Source organism: Rhinolophus ferrumequinum, chromosome 6 (assembly GCF_004115265.2).
Source record: "Rhinolophus ferrumequinum isolate MPI-CBG mRhiFer1 chromosome 6, mRhiFer1_v1.p, whole genome shotgun sequence".
NCBI lineage: Eukaryota > Metazoa > Chordata > Mammalia > Chiroptera > Rhinolophidae > Rhinolophus > Rhinolophus ferrumequinum.
The window spans coordinates 97157538-97178387 of NC_046289.1; the positions used below are offsets into that span (position 1 = coordinate 97157538).

At 34.9% G+C, this 20850-nt stretch overlaps 1 protein-coding gene across 11 annotated transcripts in view; it reads right to left on the reverse strand.

The window, feature by feature from the left end:
* The window catches only part of MYO9A (myosin IXA), a 251933-nt gene that overhangs the window by 166632 nt on the left and 64451 nt on the right, over nt 1–20850 (reverse strand). For all 11 annotated transcript variants that reach the window (XM_033109669.1, XM_033109671.1, XM_033109670.1 and 8 more), the window contains exons 5-10: nt 17712–17811; nt 17066–17122; nt 12260–12357; nt 8809–8935; nt 2393–2482; nt 1113–1229 (exon numbers count right to left, since the gene is read on the reverse strand). In XM_033109669.1, the coding sequence (XP_032965560.1) occupies nt 1113–1229; nt 2393–2482; nt 8809–8935; nt 12260–12357; nt 17066–17122; nt 17712–17811 (589 nt within the window). The remainder of the gene's footprint in view (nt 1–1112; nt 1230–2392; nt 2483–8808; nt 8936–12259; nt 12358–17065; nt 17123–17711; nt 17812–20850) is intronic.

Sequence of the window (20850 nt, forward strand, 5' to 3'; positions counted from 1 at the left end):
AGATTAGCAGTGAAAATACTGATTGATAATATCCAATGTAAGTAACGATGTAAGAAAATAGGCACTTTCATACACTATTGGAAGTGTAGTCTTTTTTGAAAAGCAATTTAGCAGTAGCTACCAAAATTTTAAAACATATACATCCTTAAATCCAGCAATTCATTCTGAGAATTTTGTCCTGAAGAAATGTGCACAAAGAATATTTGTTACATTATCATTTATAACAATAAAACAAGTGTAACACATTTTAATGGGGGAATTTGTGGTACCATACTATATATAATACCACATACTATATAATATTACAAAGTTCTTAAAAAATAATGAGATCTAGATATATTTCAAGATATAGATTTTAAAAAAATACAAGTTGTAGGAACAATACAGATAGTGTGAATGAAAAAGGGCTTCTATGGAAAGTAACCTCATAGGGTGATGAGATCGTAAATTCCTAACTGGGCAGGTCATGGTGGGTAGTCACATCCTAGGCATATAACTTCTTTAGTGAAAGGTTTTAAACCAGCCCTGTCCATTGTTTTTGTGCATCTAAGTTAACACACCTTTGAAATACCAAAAGAAGTAATACCCCTGAAGAATATTAACTCTCAAAAGAGCAAATAATCTTGTTAACCATCCTATAATCCAATCCCCGAGTTGCTTCCTCCCACCTTCATGTAATCTTCCTTAGTCCCCTCCTTAATTTCAAATGCATAAAAGAAACTGCAAAACTATTATTCTCCAAAGCATCTGAGATCTTGCTCCCTGGCATATGTTGTCAATTTGGCTAAAAGAACACTTACAAAAATGCTCTACAGGTTCGGATGTTATTTGCATCAACAGCATGATTGCATTTTTATGTTTGAAAGCAATCTGCACATGGACATCTATAGGAATGTAAGTACATGAGAAAAAAGGTCTGAAAAGACACACAGAATAACAGTTCCTCTGAACAGGGTAATAAAAACAGAAATAAGGAGGGACTAGCAGGGAGTACAGATAAAAGGTGATTCTTTCTTATGACTTTTATGTAATTCTGTCTTTCTAAATTTCAAGTATTAACCATATTATTGAAAAAGTTTTCTGGGAGAAATATATAATCAATGTATGTCTACCTTGGTGTTTTGCTCCAAGTCTTTACTATTCAGAAGTGCATGATTAATCCGAAAAACTATCCAGTCAAATAGGGCACTATATAAAGACTTGGCCATGGAGTTCCTCACTGTCACGGCCTGAAAAGAAAAGAAAAGGGTTAGGAGTACAAGTGAAACTGACAACAATCTGATTAAAATACTGTAACAAAGTGTGTTTTGCTCTCATTCAAGAAAGAAAACTTACTATTCAGGAATAAGAAATTAATTTTTCTCTCAGTATAAATAGTCTATAATTGAAGTCTTCTATATACAGTCATTAATTTAGTCCAACTCAGAGAATCTAGGCTAAAACTGCCTTGAAAGATAAGGGAAAATGTAGGTCACCCAGTTCAAAATAGTTTTACTGAAAATTAGGGTACATATTTTACTTGGTAAAGAAGGTGTAACAGGAAGTTTACAAACAAATGAACCTTGCCAGCTCAAGTGGAGACGAGAATTCCAGGGAGAGCAATAAGTCCGTTAGCAAAAGGCATCAGTTATCTGCGGAATGCCAGTCAGACTCTTAAAACATAATCATAATACCACCACAATTACATTCCTGGTTGTCTTCAGCTTGTCATCAACAGTAACCTCTAGAATTTCTCCATCTCTAGACAGAGTAACAATTCCTTCATTATAGTCAGGCAATTTATTTTTTTCCTTCATTTCAAGCTTTCCCTAGTTTATGGAAACTTTCTGTATCATCTGCTCAATTTTTCTGTAAATCTGAAATTGTTCCAAAATATAAAGTCTATCAGTTAAAGAAAATTCAACATTTAAAAAGTACAAGACAAAAAATATAGACAAGAAAAGACAAAGACACCGACACCCCATCTTTCAAAGGTGAGGAAGAAAGAAAAAGCAAACAAAAGGACTGCACAGGAGTAGCCAATAATGAAAAAGTAAGCCAGGAGAGTAACAAGTGCCTAAAATAAGAAACTGCCTCAAGAAGAAAAAATCAATTAGGTCAAATACTGCTCACTTACAATTCTACCTACCATCCATTCACCCCATATGAATAATAAAAAACTTAAGAATGGTGAACAGATTAAGATCCCCGGAAAAAATTAAGTCTATTGCTTAAAGTCTCATTCAACTTTAAGTTTCCAAGTTAATGGAAAGTTCACAAATTTCAGGGGCCCAGAAAATACTTCAGTCAACTCTGTTGTTGTTATTTTCATTCTGTTAAGAGAAAAAACACAAACCCAAACTTCTAAAAAATGTTCAGAGTACTTTGATTTCAGAGAAAATCATACTCGTACCTCTGCCAGCTTGTATGGTAAAATAAGCTTTTCTCCCACTGTCACAGTCTTCCTCGTAACTAATGCTTCAAATAGCATCTCTTCTTTAACCTATGAAGTAGAAAAGTAACTTTAATATATAAGACTTATGACAAAGTTAAATTATTTACTGAAAAGAAATACAGAGAAAAAATTAATGACATTAGCAAATATACAATAGAGAAAAACAAAGACAATACACTGGGAAATTTGAATACTGGCAAAAGTGGAATTGTAAGCATCCCACTCACCTCACTTCCAAAAACAAAAGAAAAAGGTAAAGGGGGTCAAATATATGGTGATGGAATTAATGGAAGGAGAACTGACTGAGTGATAAAAACACAATGCAATATATAGATGGTACAGAATTGCACACTTGAAATCTATATAATTTATTATTTTTAGTTTCAGGTATACAAAACAACACAATTATTAGACATTCACACCTCTCACCAAGTCATAACCCCAACAAGTCGACCACCACTCTGACACCATACAGAGCTATTACAATACCATTGACTATATTCTCTATGCTGTACTTTACATCTCGTGACTATATGAACATATTTGTAATTACAGTTGATATTCAATATTATTTTATATTAGTTTCAGGTGCACAGCACAGTAACTAGGCATTTATATAATTTATGAAGTGATCCCCCTGATAAGTCTAGTACTCATCTGACACCTTATATAGTCTTTACAACATTATTGATTATATTTCTCCATACTGTATTTCACATTCCCGTGACAATTTTGTGACTACCAATTTGAACTTCCTAATACCTTCACCTTTCTTACCCATGCCCCAGAAACCTATATAATTTTACTAACCAATATCACCCCAATAAATTAATTTAAATAAATAAATTTAATTAAAAAAAAAGAAAACAAGGGTAAATAAGATAGATGGGTCTTTTAAAATTAAACTTTTCTTTCTGATGATAATGGGAAAAAATGTTTCATTGTGCAGAACATGGAAAGTATAGAATAGTACAAAAAACATTTTAAGACAACCATAATCATACAACCTGGAGAAAGGGACTGAAAAGTGACAACACTTCTTAAATTCCAAGAACATTACAATGGGTACTAATTTATGTTTCAGATATTCATTTAAACAGAACACTCAAAACATTCACTGTTGCCTGAGGTAACAACAAAAATTGGAAAAATAAATAAAATTAATCCATTGTTTTTAAAACATTTGTTAAAATCTAAATCTATACTTATTGAATTGAATCACTTTGGGAAGGAGGAAAACTAAATCTTAACTAAAAAGTTTACATTTTAATTAAACCAGTTACTGTGCCTACCTTTTAATTTTATCTCAATAACAGCCTTAAGGCTGCAATTATTAAAATCAACTGTAACCAATTAGAGAAGAACGGTTTTAAAAGTAATTGCTAAGAACTAACTACAGGCAGGATACCATGGCTGTCCTGTCATACCTTCTAGCTCCTCAACTTTGAAGTATATCTTTTTTCTATTACCAAACTTCTATTCCTGGAACCAGGCCAAACTGTACATAACAAGAAAGAATTTTAAACGCTTGGGATCTAAAGTGATATTTGCTATCAAATCACATGTGCTGTTAGTTTAACTCTGACACTGGTAAGCCCAATTCTCAAGATGGGATTTCTCCTTTTTCACCAACACCTGAGTTCCTCTCTTCCCACTCTCTCACCAAAGAAGGAATGCTGCACTGGAACGAGAAACCTCGGTACTTGTTGAATGCCTGAACTTATACGTAAGACCACTAGCCACAGTGCCCTGTATCACCACAATACCAAATGTTTGACTAAAATACCACCTGAAATACCTGACTGAAAGACCATCTGTTCTCTGACCCTCATGACCTTCAAAATTACGACCTTTAGGTATCACACCCAACTTTCTGGAATTTCTTTCCAATGAGTGAGCCTAGTTCCAATTTACGGTACTCCTCTCTTCTCCTGTCGCTTCCTCAAGGCTACCTCATTCCATTCAAGTTAATAAGCAACACCCAGGTATGTAGTACAAAATAATAAACACTACAAAGTTAGATGAAGAAAAGAGAGGCATCCCCTGCTTTCAAAGAGCACTGCCGCCTTATATTGGACACAAACTAGTAAATAATTAACTCTCTGTTATAAAATCAAAATCAAATTATGCTAAGTTGAAATTGATGGAGCCAGTTTAGACCATTTACTAAGGTTAAACCCCATGAAGTGGCACAAAAACCAAGATTTGAAAGATGAGTAATATTTTAATAGAAAAAAGCAGGCTACTCATAACAGCAAAAAAATGGAAACCACCAAGATGTCCTTCAGTAGGTGGATGGATAAACAAACTGTGGTCGATCCAGACAATGGTTGAATATTACCCAGCGATAAAGAGAAATGAGCTATCAAGCCATGAAAAGACTTGAATCGTACAATGCATATTGCTAAGTGAAAAAAGTCAGTCTGAAAAGGCTACATACTGTATGATTCCAATTACGTTACTTTCTGGAAAAGGCAGAACCTACAGAGTTAGTACTAACCTACAGAGTTAGTAAAAAGAGTGGTTGCCAGACACGTGGAGGGAGAGGCTGAACAGATAAAGGGGATTTTTAGGGCAGTGAAACTATTCAGCATGGTACTGTAACAAAGGATACATGACATTATGCCGATGTCAGACTCTATACAGCACAAAGAGTGAATATTAATGCATACAAGGTTTCTGAAAATTATTTAAGATGTTAGAGTATCCCAAGAAAGAATGTACACCATGACAAGAGAAATCTACCTGTATAACAAACATATGAAACAACCTCAAGGAAGAGAGTGGGAGGAAAAGGTACTGACCTAACTGATTCTGGAAACGAAGAAGTCTGCAAAACTAAAGGCAAAAGTGGGAGAAGATGTTTGCCAATGATACATCTGATAAGGGGTTAATATCCAAAATTTATTTAAAAACTCATACAACTCAAAACCAAAAAACCAAACAACCCTATTAAAAAATGGGCAGAGGACCTGAATAGACATTTCTCTAAAGAGGACATACAAATGACCAACAGACATATGAAAAGATGCTCAACATCACTAATCATTAGAGAAATGCAAATAAAAACCACAATGAGATACCACCTCACCCCTGTCAGAATGGCTATCATCAATAAATCAACAAACAAGTGTTGGAGAGGATGTGGAGAAAAGGGAACCCTTGTGCACTGTTGGTGGATTGCAGATTGGTGCAGCCACTATGGAAAACAGTATGGAAGTACCTCAAAAAATTGAAAATGGAACTATCTTATGTCCGAGCAATTCCACTCCTGGGTATCTATCCAAAGAAATCCAAAACACTAATTCGAAAAAACATATGCACCCCTATGTTTATTGCAGCACTATTCACAATAGCCAAGATATGGAAACAACTGAAATGCCCATCAACAGACTTGATTAAATAAAGACACTGTGGTACATTTATACAATGGAGTATTACTCAGCCATGAAAAAAAATGAAATCTTTCCATTTGCAACAACATGGATGGACCTTGAGAACATTACGCTATGTAAAATTAAGTCATACTGAAAAAGACAAGTACCATATGACCTCACTTATATGTGGAATCTAAAGAACAGAATAAATGAGCAAACAAAACAGAAATAGACTCAGAGATATAGGGAAAAAAAAAAACATTGGTTGCTAGATGGGAGGGACAAGGGGATGGGGAATAAGGTGAAGGGATTAGAAAGAGCAAATCAGTAGATACTATATATAGTCATGGGGATATGAAATACAGTATGGGGAATATAATCAACAATGTTATAAAGATTATGTAAGGTGCCAGATGGGCAGTGGACTTTTCAGGGGGATCACTTCATAGACTGTATAAGATGCATGACCAATGCACTGTACACCTGAAGCTGAAGTAGAATAATATTGTATGTCAACTATAATTAAATATATATGAGGTCTGCCAATTAAGTTCGAGAACTTGCCACCGTGCACTTACATTGGCAGCACTGTACAAAGAGCTCGGTAAGGTTTCATAACCTTGGTATATCACTGTCTCACAGCTATATTCGTGTTGATGTGTGGCGGTGTCTTGCTGAGTGGCATTCATTACTGTTGTTGTGTGTTTTTGTGTGCTGTCACGTGAATGTCTGAGCCTGAATTAGAACAACGAACAAACATTACATTTCTTGTTAAACTTGGCAAGAGTGAAAGTGAAATCAGGAACATGTCAGTCCAAGTTTATGGGGATAATGCCATGAAGAAAATGGCAGTGTACAAATGGATTAAACGTTTTTCTGAGGGGAGTGAAAGAGTCACTGATGAAGAGAGGTCAGGGCGGCCAGTAACGAGCAGAACTGACGAAAACATTGCAAAAGTTCATCGAATTGTGCGTCAAACTTGTCAGCTGACTGTGAGAAGCATAGCAGACCAAGTAAACATTGATAAAGAAACAGCTGGGCCGGCCCAGTGGCTCAGGTGGTTGGAGCGCCGTGCTCCTAACGCCGAGGTCGCTGGTTAAATTCCCACATGGGCCAGTGAGCTGCACCCTCTACAGCTAAGATTGTGAACAACGGCTCTCCCTAGAACTGGGCTGCCTTGCGTAGCCAGAGGTCGGCGTGTGCTGCCACGGGCTACCATGTGTGGCGAGCGGCCAGCGTGAGCCGGCAAGAGCTGCCCTGAGTTGCTGTGAGCAGCCAACAGACGACTGGCGACCAACTGCTTCAGCTGGTGTGTGGGGGGAGGGAGCGGGGGGGGGGGGGGCGCGCAAGGTGCATAATACCAGCATGGGCCAGGGAGCTGTGTGCTACACAACTAGACTTAGAAACAACAGCTTGAACTGGAGGCGACGGGGTAGGTGGAAGAAGGTGGGGGGAAAAAAGAGTTAGGAAAATCTTAATTGAAAATCTTGGCACGAGAATGGTGTGAGCAAAAATGGTCCTGAAAGAGCTCACCGATAAACAAAAGCAAAGGCAGTTTTTAGCCAATAAACAAATACCTGTATGGGAACACCCTCCCTACTCACCTGATCTGGCCACCAATGACTTCTTTCTTTATGAGAAGATAAAGGAAATACAGAAAGGAAGATATTTTGATGACATTCAGGACATCAAGGGTAATATGACAGCTCTGATGGCCATTCCGGAAAAAGTTCCAAAACTGCTTTGAAGGGTGGACTAGGTGCTGGCATCAGTGCATAATTTCCCAAGGGGAATATTTCGAAGGTGAACGTAGTGATATTCAGCAATAAGGTATACAGCACTTCTTCTAGGATGAGTTCACAAACTTAACTATCTGACCTCGTATGTGTGTGTGTGTGTGTGTGTGTGTGTGTGTGTAGTCACAGGATGCGCAGTACAACATAAGGAAGATAGTCAATGGTATTGTAACAGCTATATGTCAGAGGACTAGTAGCTTGGGGTGGAGGGTTATCACTTTATGAGGGGTGTAAATGTCTAACTATTACATTGCTTTGTACCCCTGAAACTAATTTAAAAAAATGAACCATTAAAAAACAAAAACTAAAACTAAAGGCAAAAGGAACTATACATAAATACTCTCCTATAGTTGATAAAGTCATTTCCCACGGGGGTATGGCTTAACAATTCTAATACCACTATACACGTATACTAGAATTGAATAATTAAGTAAATGAATGGAAGCTGATGGGAAGACAGCTTCCTAACTGTTAAGAGTGGGAGTTTACAGATGAGGGGGAGAAGGCTAGAATGACACGTGATAACAAATTAGAAACATCAGCATGACCTCCTATCTTTATATATAGATGGTACACAAAAATTTCTGTAGATATATGAATATACCCAGGCAAGTTTACACACATGTATTTCTTTACTCTGTCAGAGAAGAGGGCCTATAAAAAAATAATACCCCCGCTAAAATGAATCTGGCCAAGATGAGAAGTTAGCTGGGAAAACATGAGGAATCATCACTCCAGAAAGAAAGAATAAGGTAATAAAGACTTTGATATGGAAAGAAGCATGGTAGGAGATAACCTCTGATTCCTATTTAGCTATGAAGAAAAATGATTCCTTTTCTCCCCATCCATCCAGTTACCCAATCTTCAAATAAAATAATCTAACCAAAATCTTAGTATGAGAAGGTATCCCAAATATAGAAGAAAAACAAGCATAGGCATAGAACATTATATAGTCTAGAGGGAAATATTCATCCTCTCCAGCAAATTGAGGGATTATGGATATCTGGGGCAAGGGAAGGCAGGAAAGGAAACCCAAATCTTCTAAAGATTGTGGCAACATTCAAAAGCAAAAATTCATCTTTTAGAGAAACACTATTAATAAAAAGCATTAACCCATTTACCCCTACAAAATGGTTACACATAATAAAAACTGAGAAGTTACCCAGTATTTGAAATGACAAATGAGAATGTAATCACTCACTTCTAGTAATTCTGAGACAATAGGCAGAACTTCAGGATTACAAATGTCTATGGAGTCATCCCGGTATGTCTTCTTTTTATAACAGATATTACCCAAATGTAGTATTGCTGAGAGAAGAGAGAAAATCCTGCAAAAATAAAACCACAAATTATAACTTGCTTGTGTGCATTCTCTGAAGCTTACTTCATCCCAAAAATTCTAATCAAGACAATAAACGAGTACAAATATGAAGTATTTAGTCTTCAGAAAGTAAGAAATATGAGAATCACTAAAATTTATTAAGTGCTTACTGTGTTAGGCATTGTGCAACGTGCTTTATACAACCTTAATTTCAGTACTGTACCACTTGTCAGATACAGTTATTTGAACAAGACTACTTGCTGGTGTCTGAATCTTGTACCACTTGCCAGATAAAGTTATTTGAAAGGGACTTCTTGCTATTGTGTGTAGTAGTTTCTGTACACCAGTTGTCTATAGAATCTGCTGTAGTGTTTCTGAAGTCCATGCCATTCAAAATGCTTTTCATCCTAAATGGAATGCCTTTTCCCCACACTGTCCATTTCAGATCTAGTGAATCAGAATCTTCAAAGGAAAGGCGTTGGAATCTGTATTTTTTAACCAAGCCTAGGTGATTTTTTATTAGTAGCTAAATTTAAGAAGTACTTTCCCACATCGTATTATGGCACCCTTAAAAAATGTTTTTTAAAAACAGTCTGAGGCCACTGGGGTATATTATCTAATATCAGGCCACGACTAAAACATCTTCATCTGGACCTTCTGTTTTCCTTCCCTCCCGTCTCAGAGGAACACATGTCCCTCTTCCAGTCAACACTACTCTTTCCACGTGTGCTCTCCATCCCATGAACTCCAGTTTACTTGGGAACATTATTACACCTCTTTCCTGTCTCTCACCTAAACCTACAAGAACTTTCTATCAAAACAATCACATGTTCGCTTCTCTCTTACTTTAAAACATCCATCCTACATCCCACATCTTCCACTTCCCTTCACAAAAAAGCTTACTGAAATGTTAACTTATACTCCTTGTCTTCACTTTGTCATTCTGTATTTACTACCACATTCCGGCATCTGCCCCCCACTAAAATGTCTCCTAGAGGTTACCAAGGACCTCCATGTAACTAAGAAGAGTGTATTATGTCCTATAGTTACCTGACATCTCAACGGCATTTAACACAACTGAACACTCCATCTAAAAGCGATTCCTGGAAATTCCTGTATACACACATCTTTGTGCCTTGTCCTGTTATTTCCTTAGGATGAATGTGTCCTATTAATGCTTAGGAAATTTTAACTATGTATTTTCCTAAAATTAGGAAATATTCTAAATAAAACAAAGATTTACTTTAGGGACCATTACTTTCACAGGTCCTGAATTTTAATTATCTGTGAAATTAAGCCTATCAATCAACATCTAATTGATAGGCTTAATTTCTCAGATAATTAAAATTCTTTAAAAGTTTGAATCATTAACATGAATCTAAATACAAGTCAATTATAAAGGAAAAAAATCATAAAAGTATCCTGCATTAAAGAGGAAACTCAGTATCAACTGAAACATATAAATGCTAATGGAAGCCAAAAAACATAAAAACACAAGTTCCTGAGCCATTTTTTAAAAACTGTTTTTAGCAGTAGTTTATATGGTTGCTAATTACATTGTTTCAGAATTTTGGGTTCAAAAATCAGCACATTAATGTTTTCTCACACATAAATATGTGATGCACATATAGTCTCCAACAGTAAGAAATATCATATAAACAATCAATATACTATACATAATTCAATATAAAAAAGATTCATAACTATGAACAAGAACCCTTGTTCTCAAATGGCTTATAATCTTGCATTAGAAGGTAACAACAAATTACTACAGGACAGGATATCTTAAAATACAGAAGATAAAAACAATGCACAGTTTAAGGAAAATGTCATTAAAAAGGTAGTACTCTAAAGCACACAAGTTACAATTCACATGCCAAATTTCTGGCTGCCTGCAAGGTGGTGTTTAGAGGGATTCCGGGGTAGATTTGAGTGCAGTAGTGCTGATTTATGAGCAGAGTCAATCATGGTACAGGGGAGGGTAACTGCGGTACACATGATACCCAGAAAACCGAAAGTATTTGAATGAGTGACAAAGACATGAACATCATTCCTTCATGGAATGGAGAAAACATGAAATATTCAGACTACAACATGATGTTTTAGACAACACCATCAGTCTACTTAAAATGCAAAACTTGTGTTAGGGAATACCTGAAGATAATTAAGTGATAGAGAAGGGTCAAACTGAATGTCAGGCTACTAGGAACGTAGTATTGCCAGTGATTACCAATATGGGATACTGTCATATCACAAAGTATAAAAGTCATCCCTTGGTGTGTGTTTCCAACTTATCTATCTTACATTATCTTTAAAAAATGAAATTGTTTCACTATTATTTAATATATAGATGGACACTTTAGTCCATATGCCAGTCAGGTGTCACATGAGATAAATGTAGTATACTGAGAGAAGAATGTAAGTAATGCAGCATGGAGGAATTGATAGCATACTCTCATTTATTTAGTAACTTTCAAATGAATTGCAGCTTATGTCACCAATTAAATGGGTTTGCATATTTATATATTACATTATTTGGTTTTAACTTAACTTTCATAAAAAAATTCTGGTAAATAATCTGCTACTTGAAGATTCATTCCAATAATGTAATTACAAGCAAACAAGAAAATGACAGAGCTAGTATTTTTCAACTCCTCCTATGAGATTAAAAGTTGACAAGATAATCAGATCTGACATATTTATTAACACTAATTCCCTCCTCAAAAGAATAGTTATGTTATATTTTTTTCTGGTGAGAGTTAAGGTTGTCTTTAACTTTAAATAGCTTATTTTATTTTAAATATAACTTACTTCATCTTTTACTCAACTTTTTACATTTCTATTTTGTTTATATTTAGTAAAATGGACAAAATATGTTACAATAATAGACATAAATTTACAGAGAAAAATTATGTTTTACTTATAGGTATGGGTACCTTAATAAGATTAGAGATCAATAATATAGAAAACAATAAACTATAAATTAGTGTTATAAAGTACCAGTTTTTAAGTAAAGTTTATGAAGCAGCTTCAGGGGCACCATGAACTCTTAGAATTATATGCAAATGTTTATGGGTGTATATTTTACAGGAAGAACAGATCTACCTTTCAACTGATTCTCAAAAAAATCTCAAAGAATACATGACAAAAAAAGCAATTAGAAATAAGTCTTTTAGAAAAATTAATTTTCTAAGCAACACCTAAGATGGAAGTGGCACTAGATCAGAAATATAATAAAACTGTTTCAGAGAACCAAGGAAGAGGAATTTTTGAAACACAAATTATAATTTGTTTTCTACTGAGGGTATAAGGATACAATAAATAAACTCACTGTCTTCGTGTCTTGGGAAGAAATCCTACCATTTCCATGGCCAGTTGTAAGCGTTCAAAATCATGCTTCAAATCTTCCCCCTCCACTGTGAAGCAATCCTGGTTATATATGAAAAAAAGGGGGAAATAAAGATTACCTATTGGAAACTAACATAAACCACTCAGAAACATAGTAATTTTAGATGAGTATACCTATGTATAAACAAATTAGAGCTGATGAAATATTTAGACACCGTCAAATTCATTAGACCTTTTATCTTATTATAGGTATGCAAACTAAACACATATTTACAAAAATACCAGTAAGTTACCTTTTTTTCTCCCTTTTACAATCACCAAGGCAAGAGTCTCCAAAGTAACGTATTATACAAATTTTAATTTTGAGAGGTTTTGAAGAGTTTTGGAGATCCAAAACACTCAAGAGAGCTAAATTGCACAAACAAATATTATTTATTCAACAAATATTTAGTAAATGCCTACGCATATTCAAGTCACTGAACTAGGTCCTAGGACACGAAAATAAATTTTAGAAGCAGCAGTAATTTAGTTGAGAAGTGAAGCCTAGATTTATATGATATTAAGGTGTTTGTTATACAGATGTTAAATATAAATAGCTCCTAATGAAATAATATAAACAACAAGTAATCAATCAGCAAAGAAACAAGTATATGTTAAAGTACAAAATCCTGCAAAGAATACACATCATATGAATCAGTATAAACAGTTGTGGACTACCAGATTAAAAAATATTACTTTTTTAGAGTAACCCTTTTTTTTCAGTTCCCAAAAGAGTGAAACATTAACACTGTACCCATAAGTCTTTAAATCCCTTTACTTATGTTCTCACAATCCATTACTTACATTTTCCAAAACCTCCTCACACATATTTACTTTTGCTCATGCCTACCCTCCTATGTAATGCTTTATCAAGTACTCAATACATGCTATCGGTTGTGTTCACTGCAGATCTCCAACATCGAGTCAGCGACAAGTAGGGAATTATTGAAGTAAATGTATAATCATTGAATTACTAAGTATTGAACTGAATGAAACACTCCTTTTTGAGAAATAAATGCTCACTTATTTTTTAAAAAGTATTTATCAAGCATCTACCATGCACAACCTGCTTCACTGTAAGAATAAGTTAATGAATATATCTGTAAAGCTTAAAATTAAATGGTAAGGTTTAGAATGCTGTTATAAAAGTATGTTTCTTCTCTATATGGAAAGGTCCATATGCATAGTTTAACTCTAAATTCACTTCAAGGAGAATTCCTTCTGAGAACCCATGCATTTAATTGTCTGCCTATGAAAATTTTGGTAAGCAATTTTAAGACACATTTCTACAACCATGACAATGTCCTACTCACTAAAAATTTTAACATATTTTTTACCGATAGTTAAGCATTTTAAAATGCTCTTGCTTCTCTTCCCCCCAAACCACAGCTCATTCATTTTATGAATTAGTAAACATTTTTCTATAACAAATAAGTGGGGAGGGAGAAAAGCTATGCTTCCGCTATGTAAACTCAATGATATAGCAATGATTCTCATAACTGATAGTGTTATCTGCTCTCCAAATAAATATAACAATGTATACATAATATTGAGAAAGTAAACTGGTAAGTTGCAAAGAATAGGGCAGGGCACTAATCCACAACGGTTACAATCTGTGCCAATGAAAAAAGATAGCTGATGCCTCTTGTCCAACTCAGCGCAAGGTCTGGTCCTACTTGATAACCTGCCACTGCATACTCTCCACAAACACACCAAACACGTTCTCTCATGCTATCAACCTTTTTTCCCTTTGTATGGGATGATGAAAAGCCTCTCTCATTTACAAGTGCCCATAAGCCTGGCATGCAGTAGGCATTTAATGTGGACATGGAGAGAAAGTAAAGGGTATAATCAAATTAGACTTTGTTTTCCTACGTTGTCTCTATTTTTTAGAATAGTGTTTGGAAGATCATACTTGTTATAACTACCAGTTGATAGTGCAAGACATAAATCACACCAATTGAGAGCTAGTAAAGATACTGGGGATCATTTAAGAGAAGAATATGAATGTGAATATATAATAAATGAAATAACCTGACTAGAATCCCAGTTACACTAACTTGTTTCACCACCATGGGGGAAGTCACTTAAATTCTGAGCCACTGCTGTTTTTCATGTGAAAGGTAATCATACTAACTCCAACCAGGAGGTTTTATAAGGATCAAATATAATATGGATGTTAAAGTGGTTTTTAAATGGAAAAAAAACGCAACAATAAAAAAAAAAAAAAAGTTGTGCAGCAAGACCTTATACTGGACTGGCACCAAGTGAAGAGTAATGCCAGAAAGGCAATATTTGAGAGAGTGACCACAAACTTATATACTATCAGGAAGGGGTTAGCAGCAGAGTCCTTACGCTGTAGAACTACTTCAAATGGAGAGAACTGGAAACACTAGGGACTCAGGTGATCCTGCCCATGTTGGATGAGGACCCACCTGCACTGCAGCAGGTCTACACCATGGGGAAACAGGCTGCCAGGCAGGTATTAGAGACGTTTGGGCTCCTGTAAAGATAGTAATGACCAAGGTGTGAGCTTGGTCTCAACAAGATGGTAAATTCTAACCCCTCTGCAGCATGGTGGACATGACAGAATCCTGGGACTTACTATGACAATTCTCAGTAAAACTCTGCCTGATAATTGGACCCTAAAATCATTCAAAAAATTCACAAAAATTAGGTGAGACTAACCCTTTGTATTGAAGTTACTCAACATCAGCTTGAAGCTAGAACTGTTAGAACAGATTATTACCATTTAAAGAAGGAAATTAGCATTTACTAAATATCTTCCACATATGGGAGTCACTATGAGTCACTTAACATATGTAATCTCATTAACTCCTCGAAACACAAGGAGATAATTACAGGCATATACACATAGTCGTATGACTATTTGTAAGGGAGAAAACACACTTGGAGGGTAAAAAAGCGCACCTAAATGATAGGGGTAGCCAAACCAAAATCTACCCAGTTCTAAATCCTCTGCTCCGTCCCATGCAACACTACTTGCTTGAGCTTATTTAATAGGATAATCATTAAAAGGAATCAAATCACCGTACATTGGCAACACCAGGTCCCCTGCTAAAAGCAATTTTCTCACTATAGTTCCCTGTGGAGTCATTTATACAATCCCATAAAATGTATAAGTAATATAACACCAGTGGCAGAACACACCTTAAAAATCCTCTCTTCCAATAATGCTAGGCACATAAGTTCTAATAACTCAGAGGGAAATAAAGTTTAGTTCGCCCCAAAATACACTATGAGAAGGAGCTAAGGGGAAAGAACACATGAAAAGATCCTCAGATTGCATGCTTGCATTAATTGTGAGAAAAAGGAACAGAAATTAATCAGAGTTTAAATTATAATAGCTTTGAAAACACAATAAGCAGGAGGGTAGTGATCTTCACAGAGTAGGAGAATATGGCTACAAAGTGTTTCTCAAAGGAAAAGATGGGTAATAATGGTTCCAATGATGGCAGCGATGGTGGAAACATTTACTGTGCACTTACTAAGTATTAAGCACTCTATCAAGCTGTTTAGAGGCACTGTCTAATTTAATACTCACAGAAGTTCAGATAAAGACCATTATCTGTACAGGCAATCAAGCTTCATATTGGCCATGAGTTTCCAGGTCTCCTACCTATTTTCTAGTGAGGCATAGTCACTTGGTGTACTAAGTAAAAGATGGATGCCTATCAAGAGTGGCAAAACAGCATAAAATTTTTCTACCAAAATTTACCAGAATCTATTAATTTAAATGTCTAAAATTTATTTTCCAAAGTGTTAAACCTGAAACCGTAAATTACTTGATTTATTATGAAATGGTAATGCAATTAAACTTTGTCCAAAGGAAAAAATTAATGTCCATTAATTTTCAACTCTGAAATAAACTAGTTTTGTAATTAGTGGAGTTTGTAATTACATGCAGTTAAGAATTAAAGTCATGGTTATTTAAAACAAGGACTAAGACGCCATGTTTCCAGAATGACTAGTTAATAAATTAGTTCATTAGTTAATAGATACAAATGAGCATTTGTTTACAGCCATTTACATCTGACCTAACTGCAAACTAGGGAAGGAAAAAAGATTTTTTTGTGCTCTTTTTATGACAATATACTTGTCCTTATAAAATATTATAAATAAAGCTAAATTTACCTAGTAATTTTATATCACATTATATTCGTATATGCCCTTAAATCACTCAATTTAAAATGTAAAGTAATCTTATTTATACAAATTTCAATTCTTAATTTTTGGAAAATTACATAAAGGCTGTAACCTCTCTTACTATTACAAAATTCAAAGAAAAACTATATGTGTATTCATTATATAAAAGACTGTTAACTGACACATAAAACAGGAAGGACGTAACTTTTAAAAATAAGGAATGAATAGTAATGAAACCACTAAAAAATAATCGAAAAAAATAAGTGTCAAGAGAAAAAAACCTGTAGTTCATAAAGATTCACATCAATGCTGAAATCAGAAATGCAATCAATTTATTATTTATCAAATACTGAATATAGCCTAAATGTTAGCAGAAAAAAATCCAAAAAATGGAAATTGACTGGTTTTCAATCAACAAACCATACACATACAAATCAATTCAAAGAAATTAAACATTGATTTATCTTCTTTCCTAGATTGTTTGTACGTCAGCTGATTTTCTTTCTAAATCACAAGATAGATGCAAATGAGCAAGGTGAGGGGTCCTTTAACAGGAACAGAGTGTTTAGGTACTTGTACTGACCGGCTCAGAGTCATAGCAATAATCATCCCAGCTCTGTCTGAGGGGTTTCTTTGTTATCTGAAAGTAAGGCAGATTAGTTAGGTAGAAGTAATGGTTATTATACTTCACTAATTATCTCTTAGATACAGTGTTTAGGTATCACTTTGATGAAGTTCATATTTGAGTGTTTAATAGAATCATTCACTAAATTATAAAAATAATCATACTAAGTCAGTATCACAGTTATCATGCAAAGAGGTATGTGTATTAGACTTTGAAATATGCAAATAAGGTTTCAAGTAATGCCTTGCAAAAGACAAGCATTAAACATTAGTAACATTTAACATGCGTGGTCTGTAAAAGGTAAATCACTCTGAAAAGAGTAAAACACTTTTCTAATGTAGAGATACCTATAAACATTTTATTATTCTCTTAAAAGAGTCTCACAAAAATCAAAAGGCATACACATAATCTTTTCAAACTCATGAGAGTAAAAATTTTTAACTTTGAGAACTGTATCACACAAATTTTTAGACTGCATGTAAGAAAATGCTAGCTAATATCCACTGCCAGATATGGGCAAAAAAGTACTAGGAAAAAAAGCTTTCCTCAAGAGCTAAAGTTTAATAATGGCCTACATTTTAAAATGCTTTTTATGAACTCTTACCTGATTGAGATAATGATATTCTTCTGGTTGTTTAAGATGGAATGCTAATCTCTCTTCTTCACTTGCTCCTGCCAGGAGGTAATAGAATACATGATAGTTCCTGTTGGAAACAAAGAAGTATGGCTTTATAATGAATGTGATCTATGCTTATCATTTAAAAGGGGGGAGAACACAACATTAATTTTTTAGTAAAATGTTTTAGCTTTGCTACATTTTTTTAATACAAGGGTGATAAAATTCAATATTTAAGTACTGTAAAATAATGCTTTGGATACCGAATTAAAAAGAGGGGTGAAGGTGGCAATAAGGCAAACTTATGACCTCTGAAAATTCCCTCCTCCAAAAACCAGTTAGAAAACAAGTAAATTTGTTGACATCAACTTTTTAGAACTCTGGAAATTAACCAAAAGCTTACAACAATCCAGAGGTATTTACATTAAAAAAATGGCTAATTTCTCAGTAAGTACAGTAAGCTTTGTGCCCTTTTAACTTGTCCTATTCCATCTCCTGCTCTCCAGATCCATGGTAGCCTTCAAAACCAACAGCTTACAGTGGTGGTGAACACCAGAAGCCTGACAATCTCCAAAAGAGGGCAGAACAGGGTTGGAGCTCATTCAGAGGCTTGCTCCCTGAAAAATATCATCATTTGAACTGTCTGGTGGTTCCCTGGAAGAAGCCACATTCAAAAATGTCTTCATTTGACCTGACCCAAAATTACTCCAGTGTGAAACTCTTTTCCCTAGGACATTTGTAGAAAACAATTACGGGCATTTTTTTATATATATGTTGTTGTTTGAAGCAGTGGGTAAATGCTGAGGCAAACTATAGGCTAACCAAAAACATAAAGGAAAAAGCTGGGAGATGAGATCACACGGGCTTTGAAAAGCTCCAATACATTCCTGGGAATCCAGATGGCCATGTGTATGCATGAGGCTGTGCACGTGCCCAGGGCTGCTTCCCAACTCAGCAAAGACCAGAGGGAGCAAGCTCTCACTTCTGGCTAACCATGAAGGTCTGCACAAGCAGAAAGTAAAGGCTAAAGCAGAATTATCAAATGCCTACCTGAGCGGGAAAGGCATGGCCCAATACACACACAGAGCCCTGAGTCAAATATGAGGAAACTTTCCAAGCATTTAAGGAAATCTCTGTTTAATCATTAGCTAACCAAGTAGATATACTTCAATGGCCATACTCGAAAAAGAATACAAACCTCATGAAGTTATTTCAGAAGAGTCAAGAAAAGTACAGCAGGAACAAAAACAACCCCCACAAATCCTAAGAGGGGGCGAATCTCATCTCTAGAACTGCCCACATGATTACTTAGAATGTCCAATTTTCAACAAAAACTTATGAGGCAGGCAGAGAAACAAGTAAGTATAACACACACAAAGGGGGAAAAAAAACACTCAATAGTAACTGTCCTTCAGGAAGCCCAGACATTACCTACTAGACAAGAATTTTCATCAATTGTTTTCAATATATCCAAAGAACCATATTTAAAGGACTAAAGGGATATATCAAATAATGTTTCATCAAATAGATTATCAATAAATACATAGAATTTAACAAAAAAATCAAAAAGGAAATTTAAAGTTGAAAAATATATAGTCATAAAATGAAAATCTGGAGGAGCTCAACATCAGATCTGAACAGACAAAAGAAGGAATCAGTGAACAGGAAGCTAGGTCAATTGAGACTAGTCTGAGGAACAGAAAGAAAAATGAATGAAGAAAAATGAATAGAGTATCAGAGATCTGTGGGACACCATTAAGTAGACACCAACACATGCTTAATGTGGGACACCAACTTATGCACAAGGGGAATCCCAAAAAGAGAGGAAAGAAAAGGGCAAATATTAGAAAAAACAATGACCAAAAACTCCCCAAATTTGATAAGTAACATTAATCAGCACATCCTAGAAAATCATCAAATTCCACGGAAGAAAATCCAAACAGATAAAAACCTAGACAAATCAAGATTATAGGAAGACAATGAAAAAATGTCTGAACAACATAAGAGAAATGCTTCAAGGAATCCTAATATAATATTACCAACTAATTTCTCATCAAGAACCATGACAGAAAGATAACAAGTTAAAGTACTGAGAGGAAAAAACTATTGATCAATAATTATACATCCAGCAAAACTATCCTTTAAAAATAAAGGAGAAATTAGGGCATAGCCAGATAAACAAAACCAAAGAGACTTCATAGCTAGCAGATAAAGCCCTACGAGAAATACTAAAAGGGAGTTTTTCTCACTAAAATGAATGGAGACTAGATAAGATTCAATTAAACAAGAAAAAATAAACAGCACTAGTAAAGGTAACTACATAGGTACATATTAAAAAAGTATAAATTTATTTTTTGTTTGTAACATTTTTTTCCTCAAAAATTTTAAGGACATCTGCAAAACGTAATAATTATCAATCTGCATTGATGGACCTACTATTATAAAAATGTAATTTGTATGACAACAGCACAAAGAATGGGGAAAGGAATAGAACTACAGAGCAGCAAAATTATTTGTATACTATGAAAAATTAAGTTGTTATAAATCTAAGCCAGATTGTTAAAAAGTTAACTGTAATTGCCAGGGCAACCACTAAGAAAATAAGTCAAGAAATATACTGCTGAACCTTGAACAACATGCGAGTTAGAAACACTAACCCACTGTGCAGTCAAAAATCCACATTTAACTATTGACTCCTCAAAAATGTAACTACTGATAGCCGACTGTTGACTGGAAGCCTTACCGATAACATAAAAAGTCAATTAACATATATTTTGTACGTTATATGTATTACGAGGTCGCAAACTCATCCTAGAAAAACTGCTACATACCTCATTGCTGAATATCACTACAGTAACCTTTGAAGTACTCCCCTTGGGAAGCTATACACGGATGCCAGCGCCTAGTCCACCCTTCAAAGCAATTTTGGAACTCTTTTTCTGGAATTGCCATCAGAATTGTCATCGTACTACACTTAATATCCTAAATGTCATCAAAATTTCTTCCTTTTAATATTTCCTTTATATTAAAAAAAAGAAGTCATCGGGGGCCAGATCAGGTGAGTAGGGAGGGTGTTCCAATACAGTTGTTTGTTTCCTGGCTGAAAATTCCCTGTGAGTTGGTGCGT